Source organism: Leptonychotes weddellii, chromosome 15 (genome assembly GCF_054177405.1).
Source record: "Leptonychotes weddellii isolate Sample4059 chromosome 15, ASM5417740v2, whole genome shotgun sequence".
Lineage (NCBI taxonomy): Eukaryota > Metazoa > Chordata > Mammalia > Carnivora > Phocidae > Leptonychotes > Leptonychotes weddellii.
Window position 1 is genome coordinate 21736241 of NC_138383.1, and position 14869 is coordinate 21751109.

At 50.3% G+C, this 14869-nt stretch overlaps 1 protein-coding gene and 1 pseudogene across 1 annotated transcript; both read right to left on the reverse strand.

The window, feature by feature from the left end:
* Positions 1-617: 617 nt before the first annotated feature.
* Positions 618-5093, reverse strand: GIP (gastric inhibitory polypeptide). The gene is made up of 5 exons (XM_081805970.1): positions 4583-5093; positions 3205-3351; positions 2307-2399; positions 1506-1607; positions 618-627 (listed from the first exon to the last, which is right to left on the reverse strand). The coding sequence occupies exons 1-5, from the start codon at positions 4666-4668 to the stop codon at positions 618-620; spliced, it is 438 nt and encodes a 145-aa protein (XP_081662096.1). The 5' UTR covers positions 4669-5093.
* Positions 5094-14107: 9014 nt separating this feature from the next.
* On the reverse strand, positions 14108-14205 carry LOC115943694 (U6 spliceosomal RNA; annotated as a pseudogene).
* Positions 14206-14869: the final 664 nt, after the last annotated feature.

Below are 14869 nucleotides of genomic sequence, written 5' to 3' on the forward strand. Positions count from 1 at the left end.
TGTGTGTGTGTGTGTGTGTATAAGTTAAGGTCTGTCTCCATCACAGGACTGTAAATTCCTCAGGGACAGGGACTGTGCCCATTTCCTTGACTGCTGTGTTCCCAGTAGTTAGCACAACCCCTGCTTGTGTTAACTTTCCATTAAATGTTTGTAAATAGGTGAATTACAGATGTAGGTAGGAGCTGTATCTCGTTTTCTTTTCTTTTTTTTTTTTTTAAAGATTTTATTTATTTATTTGACAGAGAGAGACACAGCGAGAGAGGGAACACAAGCAGGGGGAGTGGGAGAGGGAGAAGCAGGCTTCCCTGCGGAGCAGGGAGCCCGATGTGGGACTCGATCCCAGGACCCTGGGATCATGACCTGAGCCGAAGGCAGTCGCTCAACCGACTGAGCCACCCAGGCGCCCTGTATCTCGTTTTCATTGGGTGGCATGCACACACAGACACACGTACATTAACAGTGCTCAAGTAGACATTTGAGCAAGTTTTGACAATGGGCACAAGGATTTATTTCAGCTTAAACTTGACTGGTTTGGATCCTCTTGGGTACCCTGGAGTGGAGCTGAGTCCTGAGTGAGCGAAGGGCAGAGTCCAGGCCCGAGCTGGGTTTGGTCTGAGTCACTGAAATCTGGGGAGAGTGGAAAGAGGAGGGGAAGTGGTTGGAGAGGAGGGTCATTATCTACTCGGAGTCAGCAAAGTAAACTCATCCTGGCACCCAGCCATGGTTCAGCTGCTCCTACCTCCCAATTACCTTTTTAATTATAAGTAAGCAAAATAATTCTGAAAAGCACCCACCTCTCTATGGAGAATTTCTCATACTCTCCTCCATGGTTCTGGTCACATTCCTCTTTCCCTTCCTGCCCTCTGCAGGAAGCCATCCCAGATCTGTTCCCTCCATCCCTCCCTAGCTCGCCAGCAGCAAAGTCTGAAAATGTGTTTTGGTTTCCAAGCCTTGGTGTCTGCATCTTGAATGAGTGTTCTGTCTCACCCTTTAGGTAGATGGACCCCTTCGTGGTATTTAGCCGTCCCTTGTTTCTGGGACATAATAGATTAAAGGACTTTCTGGCTGGTGAGATGGACCAATGAGACCAACAATGGCTATAGACGGGCAACATACCTCCAACTCCAGGGGCCATGGGACTAGGGTACAGAGGGAGAGCTGAGACCAGGATGGTCAGCTTAGCTCAGGTGGGCAGGGGAGGTGAGCGCAGCCTCTCACCCGGATGAGGAGACCCAAGGGTAAGCAGTAATGACAATGGCCGACATTACTGAACTCTTACTCCTCCCGGTTGCTCTCCGCTCTTTCCTCGGATTATCTTATTTAAACCTGACAACAATCCCACAAAGTGGTCTGAATAAGCCTTGTTTTCATGAGAACACTGAGGTTCAGAGAGGCTTATTAGTTTGCTAGCACGTGCTGGGGTGCCGATCCGAACCCATGTCCGGCCCCAAAGCTCAAGCTTGTAAGCACTACACAAGACGCCCAAAGCCACCCGACAGCCCCACCTGAGCCTGCAGACTTCCATCTGATCCACCATCCAGGCCAGCAGCTCTCGAATCAGTAAATCCTTGAGCAAATCTTCATCACTGGGCTTCTTGGGTAGGGAGCTGCCAAGGAGAAAGCCTCAGGCAGGCTGTTTGAGCCTGGGCCCCACCCGGAGTGAGTAAATACAGGGCCTGGGACTCCACAGGGCAGCTGGGTTGGGGGGAGGGAGTCAACACAGCTGCCTCTCCTTATCTCAGCTTTCAGACCTCCACCCTGATCTGTGGGCCGCAACGCCGAACAGAATTCAGGTGGGAGACACCCCCACCCGTCCACCTCTGTGAGCATCCCCGAATGCATTCCCCAAACCCAGGAGATTACTTTGGGGACATTCACTCTTTAGAATGGTCCACAGATTCCTCAGCTTCCTCAGATAGGGGGTAACTGATGTCAAGGGACTGGCCTTCAAAGGGTCCCTGTTCCTCAAACAGCCTTCCAGAGGTCTGTCGGGGAGAAGTGGGGAAGCCAGTTCCCGAGGTCTCCCTGACGTCTCTTTCGCTGCCCCTCTCCTTGACTCTGATTCTGCACACTAAAGTCATCAATCTTAGGGAGTCTGGTCCCAAACCCCTCCTAGGACCCCAGCCCCTATTCCTCCTCCTCGGCTTCTCCCTTCAGCCTGGGCTGGCCTCCAGGAGTTTCCTGAAGACCCCTCTCTGAACTGGGAGTGGAGGGGGATGCTTATCTGGGGCCTTGCTCTGCTCTGGGGTCTGGGAGAGGGAACAATGAGGCCCTGCCCCCACCCCTTCCCTTGTGGGCTGACTCACCCCTGCTGCTCCCTCGCCTCCTCCTTCCTGTGAGATTGACGGGCCAGCTCCAGGGCCCCGGCGGCCTCCCTCTGGGTGATGTTGTGTTTCCAGCTGGTAAGGTAAAGACGCAGGAGTGGGTGGGGCTGGGGAGGCTCCAGATGTTCTCCAGTCCAAAGGCTCCGATCTTTCGGGACCTTAACCCAAGTTGCAGAGCAAACCTCTTTCTCCATTCAAACGTCCCACTGCTTGTCCTCAGCGGCCACTGTCCGGCTTTTCAGCATCTACCACCATGCCGACCGAGCAGCCAGCACGAGGTAAGAGACTTGGCCGAGAGAAGGAAGGAGGACCAAGTCCTCCATTGCCAGCAGCATCTCAGCTCCCTCTGCCTTCGCCCCCAGCCCTGTGGGGCTCCTCTGGGAGCCCCTACCTCTTCCCTGGTCCCTCTCCTTAGAAGAAAAGGAGTGGAGGGCGCCTGGGTGGCTCAGTCGGTTGGGCGGCTGCCTTCGGCTCAGGTCATGATCCTGGAGTCCGTGGATCGAGTCCCGCATCGGGCTCCCTGCTCGGCGGGGAGTCTGCTTCTCCCTCTGACCCTCCCCCCTCTCATGCTCTCTCTATCTCGTTCTCTCTCAAATAAATAAATAAAATCTTTAAAAAAAAAAAAAAAAAGAAGAAAAGGAGTGGAAAATTGCCTTGCCCCCCGCCCACCCCCCACACAGACACTGAGCAGTTGCCTGAGCCCTGGTCAGGGCCACCGTGTCACCCAGCTCACCATCGGTGCCTCAGTGAAAGGCACCATGCGGGGCTGGGAGGCGCCGGCCCGCGTGGCCCGCGTGGCCCGCGTGGCCCGCGTGGCACCCAGTGTGCCCGGAGGTACAGCCAGCCCCGGGCTCCGGAGGGAGTGTGTGCTTCGACTCACTCGTTCTTCTTCCCCTTCTGCGCCAGCAGCCAGTTCACAAAGTCTTGTTGGCGGATCTTGTCCATGGCAATGCTGTAGTCACTGATGAAGGTCCCCTCAGCATACCTGGGGCCTCGAGGTCGGGAGCCACTGACCTTAGAGTGGCCTCTGAGGGGCAGGGAGAGGGAGAGAGAAGCCAGGACAACGCAGGAGGGGCAGGGGGTGAGGGGAAGCACAATGCAGGGGCAAGTGGTTGTCACCGACAGGAGGCCAGTGTCTGAGAAAAATGCCCTGGTTTCCTGGGAGTCCGTTTTTATGCAGACCCCCTCTTGTCTCTGCATCAAGCCCCTGGGACTTTATCCTCAGCTTTAGAACCCACTTCCTGCATTCCTCGGTGTGTGTGACTCTGGCTTCGGGGCAAAGAGGGATCAGGGGTCCCCCTCATCCCAAAGGACTGATCTCGGTTCCCTCCTTTGCTCCTCTTGCCTGGCCCACCCCGATTCGAGGCTTTGTTCCCAGTCGATAGGAACAAGAGTGAGCTCCTCCATAACGGCCCTCACTGTGTGGCAGGTCCTCTGTAAGCCCTTTACTACACAGACTCATTTGGCCCTCATCACCCCTAGGAAGTAGACACTATTTCTACGCCCTTTTTTGTGATTGAGGAAACCAAGGGGCAGAGAGATTCATCTAGCACATCTCTTAGGTGGCAGATCCAGGAGTTAGCCTCAGGCGATCCGGGCCCAGGTCTAAGTGCGCAACCTCTGATGTTGCCCCAACTTGCAACGGTCTGACGGCCGTGCCTCCCATCTACAGGATGCAACGGATGGACCACATGGCTAGTTCCTGCATCCGACAGGGCGCAGCTCTTTACTCAGACAAGTCTCTCGGTCCTCCAGAGCACAGAGCCCCCTGCTCCATGTGTTCATGACACTCTGCTCCCCCACCCCACCCCCGAAGTGCTCAGGACAGTTTGCAACTCGCCTAGGTGGTTCTTTGTTTCGCCCTGGGGCCCGTGTGTTCCACGAGGCATTTGTGGACCACTCAGCACTAATATATCTCCTGTGGCTGGCGCGCAGGGGGCCCTCTCCACAATTTGATCAAATGCACACATAAATGAATGGTTAAGGCTTTCCTTAGGAAGGAAGATACTGTCATCTACTTCAGACACTTAACCACTGAGAAGTCCTTCCAGAGATCTAACCACAGTCTCTCCTGTGGGAACAGTAGCTCGTAATAAATACTCTCGGGTTCTGTCCTCACTCTGCACACAGACGCTGGCCGGTTTTCCCCTCCGGCTTCTTTCCTCTTGGCCTGGGATTCCTCCCTTTCCCACCTCTCCCCCGGAGAACCAGAACCCGGTCATCCTCCCTTGTGCCCAACCCCTCCCCTGCAGCCCTACCTGGAGTGACCCTCCGCCTTCTCTCCCAGCACCACTGCCAGGAGCAGGGACCCCAGCAGGAGACCGAAGATCTTCACGGCCACCATCTTCCAAAGGTGATTTCCTGAGCAAAGAGAGAAAAGGGACCGGGCTGAGGGAAGCACCGTGCTCAGGGATAGTCAGCATGGCCAGCCACGTCCCGCTGATGCCTCAGAGCATGTGTGGGTTCTGCAAGCTGGGGGCACTGAGCTCTGGACGAGGGCAGCGGGGGAAAGGTCCAGGCAGAAGAAAGCAGCCAAGACCCGTGCGCCTGACAGCCCCCTTCCCGGCTCCGGTGGCTGGACCTCTCTGGCATGTGGTTTGGCGAGTCTCCCGTTGGAGCCTCCAGAATCCATAGCAGCCTGCCTTCCAGCTGTCGGATTGGAGGTCACCTAAACCATCACAGCCCTCTTGCCCCAAGTGAAAGCCACAAGTAGGACCATTCCATCCTCTCCTTCTCGGGCTTCACTCTCTCTGCTCAGGGAAGCTCTTTCCAGGGTGCCCCTGCAAGAAGACGGGGTCCGGCAGCCCAAACATGGCTAGGTCTAGCTTTGGTTTTCAGGGCTTGGGAGGAAGGTTCCTTACTGCTCTTCACCCTACTGAAGACCCCCTGGATGAAATGGGCTCAGACCTCGTTTGTCCTCCTGCCTTTGTCACCTGGGTGTTACAGGAATGCTGAGAGCTGCTTTCTTATTTCTCACGTAGTAGATTGCCTCTCCAGTATCCCCTCCATCCATCCTCTGTCCAGGCCGCTCTCTTACCTGGCTTCCTTCCTGGCTCTTCCAGAAGGACAGGGCAGGGGTTTCTTCCTCCTACCTTCTGGTCCTTTGGAGCCTGTCTCAAGAAAGTTGGCTGTAGCTCCTTTATACCCAGGCATCACAGACCTGCTGATTAGCCTAAAAGCACCTTATCTCAAGAAATTAGGTCCACAGCTCCCGCCACATTAAGTCCATTTTACGCGTAATAAAGTTGCCCTTTCCACCTGAACTGTGCTAATCGATGATTAACATTTGGGTATCTCCAGTTGCCCGGGGGGTAGGCCACTTTAAGTGTCCCCTTTCTTCTCCCCCCTCCTCCCATCTGAGCATGGGGCCCCATATTCTTCTAGCCCTACTTCCTTTACAGGTGTCCTCAGTTAGAAAGGGTGCCTTAGGTCCGGTGGCACTCGCTGGGGTAGGACCACTCCCACAGGCAAGAGGCTGCCCCTGGGTCCGAGAGAGTGGGGCACAGTCGTTGGAAACCCAGCTCTGGATAGTGGCCCCCAGCTTTGGCAGTGAGGCAATGTCCCCACTGCGAAATCTAGGGGGGTATCCCAGCCGGCTGGGGAAAGGGCTGGAGAGTGAGAGGGTTGAGGGACCATGAAGGATGGGGGTTTCCTGGGGTAGCTGGGAACTGAGAACTTGCAGTCAAGCTGCCTTTCTGCATAGGGGCAGGATAGAGTGGGGGAAAGAAGTACTTACCCCTTGGGAACTTGAAGGAAGGTGGGCAGCTACAATTCTATCTGTAAAGGTTTATGACACCCAATGTGGACTTGTCTGTGCCAACAGACTGGAGGACCCTGAGGTCATGCTGTGCCTGTCAGACTGGGGGCTCTCCAGCGTGGGGGCTTTGTCTCCCGGATCAGACTGGGGGCTCTCTGAGATCAGGAGTGTGAACCGGGGGGGCTATCATTCCCCATCCTACGGAAGCTTCTGGAGGCTAAGGGCCATGTCTGCCCCTTAGACTGGAGACTCCTCAAAGTACTGCGTCTGCCTTTCTCCAAGCGCTTAGTACACATGTCTGTCCTCAGGGCTCAGTCTAGAAGGGACAGGGTGGAAGCTGCATTTTGGGCTGATCCCCAAGGCCGCCTTCCCAGGCTCTTCCTTCTCCACTCACCGGAGTGCTCTGAACCAGCAACAACCAAGCTCATGCTCTGCTTATTAGCTCCAGGGTCTAATAAAGGCCACTTTCCAGGTAAACTCTGGGGCCAGGAAGCAGCTCCAGCATGAAATTAAGTGCTTGTGTGGGATGAGAGGTCGCTGGACCAGGGGGGGCAATTCACTTCTGCTTCCTAGAAACCTCGCTCACCTACCACTCATTTTTTACCGCCTAGAAAAACTTCTCTCCGGGCAAGCTCTCCAAATTCCATCTCCTGGCTATCCACGGGCAGTGATTAGACGTCATTTCAGATTTGGCCTCCAAACGGGATGTGGGGGTGTTTGTGATCCTGCTTCCTGTTGAGCGACAGTTAATGGGCTCAGAAGTGTTTGTGTCAAGACCTGGGCACCCCTGCCTGGAGGCACAAGGTTATCCAAGAAGGGTGTACATCATTCCCTGGAAACCCTAGGTCTGATGCCAAACCAGAGTCAAGAAGGTTCTGGAATGGGTCCCTGCAGCTCTGAGTGCCTGCCTGGTGCTCTGGGGATTTGTTTTGGGGGCAGGCTGCTCTGAAGGCCAGTTTTGTTGCTTCAAATTCTCAGCCCACCCCCTCTTGGAGCGGACCTCTCAGCAGCCCCCCAACCTGTTTCCCTTTGATCTTTGGCTCTCAGGCCCTGCGGTGGACACACCAAGGAGAATGTAGCCTGGGCCCTGGGAGAGGAAGGAATGTGGGGAGGGTCACGGGAGGAGATCAGAGAAGATGCCAGATGCTCAGGGGAGCCCACAGCCCCCACCCCCAGAGCATCTCAGGAGGCTGGGGAATGGAAAAGACGGCCTTCTGAAGTTTCTAGGGATCGGAAGGGCCTGCTGGACTTGATAAAAATAGTTCAGTAAATCTACTGGCAACTCCACCAACCTGTCTGCCCCATGAGAAGTGCCCTAGTGTGCAGGGGTGGGGACAGGGAGGGGGCTCTGGCAGACCCTTAGTCCACTGGGGCGAATTTCCAGGATGTGAGGGGTCAGAGAGGTCACAGGGGACGGGAAAGCAAGAGGAAGCCCGGATACAAAGGCCAGTGGCCCAGACAGGTGGAGAGAGTGGGGGTGCATGAGGGGCGTCTGGGACACATGGAAGCCAGGCAATCAGCCCAGGAAGGGACCATGGCAGTGTTGTTGCCAGAGAACCCCGGGGTCCTGCTTCCCGGACCCTCCCGACTTCTGACCGGGGCTCCAGGATGAGGACTGGCACAGCAGAAGAGCCTGTGGGGCTTGCTGACTCTGCCAGCTCCCGGCGGTGACTCACCACCCCTGCCACAGCCCGAGGGCCACAGCAGACATTCCAGGCCAGGGTGACTCAGAGGGCCGGCTGCAGCCGGGGGGACTCTGCTTCGGAGGTTCACTTGGTCTTCAAGCTCCCCGGCTGACTCAGAAGGCGGACACCCCTCTCTGAGCTCTCCTACACCAGGTGGCAGATTTATACTCTTCTCCTGCAGAGGAGACCGAGGGACAAACTTTGCTGAGTCATCGGGTCTATCCTGGATTCCTAGAAGGGTCACCTCCAGCTTTCCTCCCCAGTCATGTCGCAAACCCAGTCGTGGTCCCAAACATTTTTGCCCACATCAGCCCCAAGACCCCTCAGACCAAGATACTGTTCAGAGAGATCTTTAAGAAAGAATATGCTTAGTAAGATTATACTAACTTTGTATGGTGACAGATGGTAACTACATTTATGGTGGTGAGCATTTTGCAACGTATATAATTGTTGACTCACTATGCGACTTACCCCCAACGAATATAATATGTCAACTACACTTCAGTTAAAATAAAGAAATAAAACTCTCCACGAAAAACAGGGAAGAGCGGCGCCTGGGTGGCTCAGTCGTTGGGCGTCTGCCTTTGGCTCAGGTCATGATCCCAGGGTCCTGGGATCGAGCCCCACATCGGGCTCCCTGCTCCACGGGGAAGCCTGCTTCTGCATCTCCCACTCCCCCTGCTTGTGTTCCCTCTCTCGCTATGTCTCTCTCTGTCAAATAAATAAATAAAATCTTTAAAAAATAATAAAAAATAAAAAAAATAAAAATAAAAACAGGGAAGATACTACCTACAACCTCTCTTGGCCATCTGCTATAAGGAATCAGTTTGGAAGTCCCCTCTCAGTTCTAACCCCAATCCCTCTTGCTGTTTTCAAAGTCCATATTTTGTCCTCTTTTGTTCATCAAGAAAAGAGCTCAGCCCTTAGTAGCTGCGACCTAATCCATGGGAAGAGAACTGTGGGCAGTGTTAGAACTGGGAGGGGTGGCCACACGGCTCTCACTTCCAGAGAGGGCAAGAGCTAGTGGTGCATTTAGGGTGAAAGGCCAAAGGGCCGGGAGTCCCAGAGAAAGTAGCGTTCCTGACCCCTTATCTGTCCTGTGGGAGAACCTCCTAGGGGAGGGCGGGGTGGGATGAGAAGAGAGGGTTTCCCCTTCCTTTTCCCTGAATGGGGACAGCTTCCAGCGTCCCCAGTGAGGCCCCCCACCACACACCCATTCCTGTGATGGGTATGGGGACGACCTTCTGCAACCTCAGCAACCACACCCTTCTTTAAGGAGACTAGGCAGTAGCCCGTGGGGTGGAGGAGCAGGTGTTCAAGCCCCAGCTCCGCCCGCCAGCCACTGCCAGGTGAGGTTTGGATTTGGGCAAAGCCCTTATCCACTCCGAGCTTTGAGTTTGCCCATCTCTGAATTGGAGATAAGAAAACAGAATCTGGGGGCATCTGGCTGGCTCATGCGATGCTTGATCTCAGGGTGGTGAGTTCAAGCCCCACGTTGGGTATGGAGCCTACTTAAAAAACAAACAAACAAACAACCTCTCCTCCTCCCCCCCAAAAAAGAAAACCAGAATCAGTCCTCCCTACCTCATAGGTAAGTGTGACATTAATGTCTTGTTAACTTGAAGGCATCCTACCAGTGTTGGTGGGTGGTATTCTCTACAATGATCTCCACCTCACTCTATGGTGAGCATTTGGTAAGATGAAAAAACAAAGCCAGGCTAGGACGCCTGGGTGGCTCAGTCGGTTAAGCGTCTCCCTTAGGCTTAGGTCATGATCTCAGGGTCCTGGGGCCAAGCCCCGCAGGCCAGCTACCTGCTCAGCGGGGAGTCTGCTTCTCCCTTGCCCTTCCCTCTCCCCCTACTCATGCTCACACGCTCGCTCTCTCTCTTTAAAACAAAACAAAACAAAACAAAACCCAGGCTGACTCTGCCCCTCACCTGGTACAGGGAAGGCTTGTGAAATTCCCTGTTAGGGGTGAGGGCTGTGCAGACAGACCCGCTGATGTTACTAGCGGGGTGGGTGATTTAGAGTAACCTGCTCTTTCTGTGCTGCGGTTCCCATTTCTGTAAAATGGGAGTGTAAAGTTCCTACATCAAAGAATTGATTTGGGGGAGCACCTGGGTGGCTCAGGCAGTTAATCAGCTGCCTTTGGCTCAGGTCATGATCTCAGGGTCCTGGGACTGAGCCCTGAGTCAGGCTCCCTGCTCAGCGGGGACTCTGCTTCTCCCTCTCCCTCTTACCCTCCCCCTATTCATGCTCATGACCTCCCTCTCTCTCTCTCTCTGTCTCAGATAATGAGAGACCGAATTCGTTTGGGAAACAAGTATACTGAGCAGATACATTGTGTTACACTGTATCTTGATACATTAATGATCTTTCGCTGGGTAACAAATCACTCCAAACTTTAGCAGTGTAAAGCAACAGAGCATTCACTCTCTCACACAGTTTCTGAGGACTGGGAATCTGGCAGTGGCTTAGCTGGATGCTTCTAACTCAGGGTCTTCATGAAGCTGAAGTCAGCTGTTGGCTGAGTTGCAATCTCAGAAGCCTGGGGCTGTAGATCACCTTCCAACCTTGTTCCCACGACTGTAGGCTGAAGGCTTCAGTTCCTCACCATGTGGACCTCTCCACGCTTCTTCCCTCGGAGCAAAGTCATGCACCTAAGATGAAAGTCTAAGTGAAATTCAGAAATGACATACCATCCCTTCAGCTTTATGCTATTGGTCACATAGACCAACCCTGGTATGATGTGGGAGGGACCGCACAAGGCTGTGAATACCAGGAGGTAGGGATCATTGGGGGCCACCTTAGAGATTGGCTACCATACACATAATCTGCCCTAAAAAATATGGACCATTATTGTTATTATTACAGAAGGTGTTAGATTCATGAGACATTTCTGTTCATTGCCATGAACTCTGGTCATTTAATATCTACTTATATTTATCTCAGTCCCCTTCTCTCTGCAAGAGTGAGAATTGAGATGATTTTATATACAGAAGACAGATAAAGCAAGAAATTTCTCTAATATTCCACAAAGACCAGCAGAGTACAGATATCAAAATGAGTGTATTCTAAGACAGTCCTTGCTAGTTAGGCAGAAAATACTGCATGGGACATACTTACACTAAAAAAATGTTTTTAGGGGGCGCCTGGGTGGCTCAGTTGGTTAAGCGACTGCCTTCGGCTCAGGTCATGATCCTGGAGTCCCGGGATCGAGTCCCGCATCGAGTCCCGCATCGGGCTCCCTGCTCGGCGGGGAGTCTGCTTCTCCCTCTGACCCTCCTCCCTCTCATGCTCTCTGTATCTCATTCTCTCTATCTCAAATAAATAAATAAAATCTTTAAAAAAAAATGTTTTTAGGGGCACCTGGGTGGCTCAATCAGTTAAGCATCTGACTCAAGTCATGGTCTGGAGGTACTGGGACTCAGCCCCCCCCACTCCTGTTGTCAGACTCTGCACTCAGTGGAGTCTGCTTTCCCCCCTCCCTTGCCCCTCCTCTGGTCGTTCTCTCTCTCTCTCATAAATAAAATCTTTTTTAAAAAAATGTTTTTAACTTGTTGTTTATCTGAAATTCAAATTTAACTGCACATCTTGTACTGTTATTTGCCATCTCTGGCATCCTGGCCTGGAAAGCTTTTTAAAATCCCCATGGCTTGGGGCGCCTGGCTGCCTCAGTCAGTAGAGCATGCGACTCGTGATCTCAGGGTTGTGAGTTTGAGCCCCACACTGGGTGTGGTGCCTACTTAAAAATAAAATAAAATAAAATCCCAGTGCCTCAGCGCCATCCCCAGAGATTCTGATGTCATTAGCCTGGAGATTTTTTAAAGCTTTCATTTTATTTTTTTATTTTTTTTAATGTTTTATTTATTTATTTGTCAGAGAGAGAGCACAAGCAGAGAGACCTGCAGGCAGAGGCAGAGGGAGAAGCAGGCTCCCCGCTGAGCAGGGAGCTCGATGCGGGGCTTGATCCCAGGACCCTGGGATCATGACCTGAGCCGAAGGCAGACGTAAAGCTTTCATTTTAAAATAATTTAAAACTTACGGGGAACTTGCAAAAGTAATACAGATACACCAACTACCCACAGATACACCGATTTTTAGCATGTTGCCACTTTGTTCTATCATTCCATTATCTTATAAACATATGAAAGTCAATTATATACATTATGTTCCTTTACCACTTCATATTTTCATGTATATTTCCTTTTGTCTATGTGTGTGTGTGTGTGTGCATGTGTGCATGTGTGCAGAAAGGTGATTTTATTAAAGCACGGGGACAGGACCAATGGGCAGAAAGAGCTGCTGCCCCATGTGTATTTCCTAAGAACAGGGAGATTCACACACATAACCACAATAAGTACAATGATGAAATTCAAGAAGTTTAACATTGATATAAGGCATATAGTCCATATTACAAGTTTTTCAATTGTCCCAATAACGTCTTTTGGGGTATTTCCCCTTCTTTATCAGATTCAGTCCAGGATCACATATTGCATCTGTCATGTCTCTTATTTTCCTTTAACGGTTTCTCTCTCAGCCTTTGTCTTTCATGATACTGACTTAAAAGAATAAAAGACTTTGTTTATTTATTTGAGAGAGAGAGAGCATGAGCAGAGGGGCAGGGAGAGGCAGAGGGAGAAGGAGAAGCAGACTTCCCACTGAGTAGGGAGCCCAATGCAGGGCTCCATCCCAAGACCCTGAGATCATGACCTGAGTCGAAGACAGAGGCTTAGCTGACTGAGCCACCCAGGGGCCCCTACATTGACATTTTTGAGGGTATAGGCCAGTTATGTTATCGAGTGTTTCTTAATTTGGCTTTGTCTGCTCTTTCTTCCCTATTAAATTCAGGTTATGCCTGGTGGCCAGAATACCATATAAAAATTAGTGTGTCCTTTTCAAGGTATTGCACATGGAGGCACAAGATGTCTACCTGCCATGATTGATGATAATTTTGACCACCCAAAGTTTTGTTGGATTTTTCCACTGTATAGTTACTATTTTTCTCCTTATAATTAATAAGCAATTGACAGGGAGACACTTTAAGACAATGTAAATACCCCTTTCCTCATCAGACTTCCCCATCCTCAGATTTATTTAATAACTATTGATCCTTTTTTTTTTTTTAAGATTTTGTTTATTTATTTGAGAGAGAGAGAGAGAGAGCATGCGCAGGGGAGTAGGGGGAGAGGCAGAGGGAGAGGGAGAAGCAGACTCCCGGCAGAGCAGGGAGGCCGACGCGGGGCTGAATCCCAGGACCCCGATATCACAACCTGAGCCGAAGGCAGACACTTAACTGACTGAGCCACCCAGGCTCCTCACGACCATTGATTCTTGCTTGAAGAAATGAACCCATCTTCACTACGATGATGGAAAATGGTTATTTTCCAATTCACCACTCCCTCCACAGTATAGAGGTTTTTAAAAACAGCATTATCAAGGTATAACGGACACATCATTAACTGCACATATTTAATGTAAAGTGTATAATTGATGTTTTAACATATGTCTTCTCCCATGAAACCATCATTACAATCAAAGTAGTGAATATTGGGACACCTGACTAGCTCAGCAGGTAGAGCAGGCAACTCTTGATCGTGGGGTAGTGAGTTCGAGCCCCATGTTGGGCATAGAGCTTACTTAAAAAAAATTGGGGCACATGGGTTATGCAGTCATTGAGCGACCGGGTCTTGATCTCTGCTCAGGTCTTGATCTTAGGGTCGTGATTTCAAGCTCTGTGCCTACTTAAAAAAAAAAAATTAAAAAATAAAGTAGTGAACATATCTACCATCCCCCGAAATTTCCTTGAGCCCTTTTTCTCCTGCTCACGTCTTCCAACCGCTGACCTGCTTTCTGTTACTATAGATTAGTTTGTATTTTCTAAACTTTTATACAAATGGAATCATACAGTATGTATTCTTTTTTGTCTGGTTTCTTTCATTCAGTATACTGATTTTGAGATTCAGTTGTAGCATGAGCAATAGTCTTTTTTTATTGCTGAGAAAGATTCTTCTATCATATGAATATATTACAGTTTGCTTATCAATTTACCTGTTGATGGACATTTAGGTTGTTTCAAGTTTTTGCTATTACAAATAAAGCTGCTGTGAACATTTGTGGACAAGTTGTTTTATGGACATATGCTTTCCTTTTTCTTGAGTAAATACTGAGGATTGGGATATGTTTAACTTCTTAAGAAACTGCCAAACTGTTTTCTTTTCTTTTTTTTCCCAGGGGCTCAATAAAAACTTTTAATTATACTTCAGAGATTTTGTACAATGCGACAGTGGACATCCACTGTTAATGTTCACAAGTCCACATTATCAAACATCAACTGCAACAAAAATATGGAATGCTTCACAAATTTGTGTGTCACCCTCATGCAGGAGCCATGCTAATCTCTTCTGTATCATTCCAATTTTGTTTTGTTTTGTTTTTATTTTTTTTATTCTTATGTTAATCCCCATACATTACATCATTAGTTTTAGATGTAGTGTTCCATGATTCATTGTTTGTGCATAACACCCAGTGCTCCATGCAGAATTATCATTCCAATTTTTTAAAAAGATTTTATTTATTTATTTATTTGACAGAGAGAGACACAGCAAGAGAGGGAACACAAGCAGGGGGAATGGGAGAGGGAGAAGCAGGCTCCTGGCTGAGCAGGGAGCCCGATGCGGGGCTGGATCCCAGGACCCTGGGACCATGACCTGAGCCGAAGGCAGATGTTTAACGACTGAGCCACCCAGGCGCCCCTATATCATTCCAATTTTAATATACGCACAGCTGCAGTGAGCACTGCAAACCGTTTTCTGAAGTGGTTGTAACATTTGATGTGTGAAATGTTTGTTCACATTTTTCACCCATTTTGGGGGTAGAGGGTTGTTTGTGTTCTTGATACTGAATTTTGAGAGTTCTTTACATATTTTGGATACAAATCCTTTATGAGATGCCTGATTTACAAAATATTTTTCTCCCAGTCTGTGGCTCGTCTTTTCATTCTCTTAATGGTTACCTTCTAGAGGCAAAAGGGTTTTGTTTTTTTTTTTCTTTTTGAAATTTTGATAAAGTCCTATTAATCAATTTGGCTTTTTGAATTTTGC

Coding starts and splice junctions, on each gene's coding strand:
- GIP (XM_081805970.1), bottom strand. CDS start 4,668: ATGGTGGCCGTGAAGATCTTCGGTCTCCTGCTGGGGTCCCTGCTCCTG. Junction 3,352..4,582: donor AAGGCGGAGGGTCACTCCAG/GTAGGGCTGCAG, acceptor CCTGCCCCTCAG/AGGCCACTCTAAGGTCAGTG. Junction 2,400..3,204: donor CAGAAGGGGAAGAAGAACGA/GTGAGTCGAAGC, acceptor TTACCTTACCAG/CTGGAAACACAACATCACCC.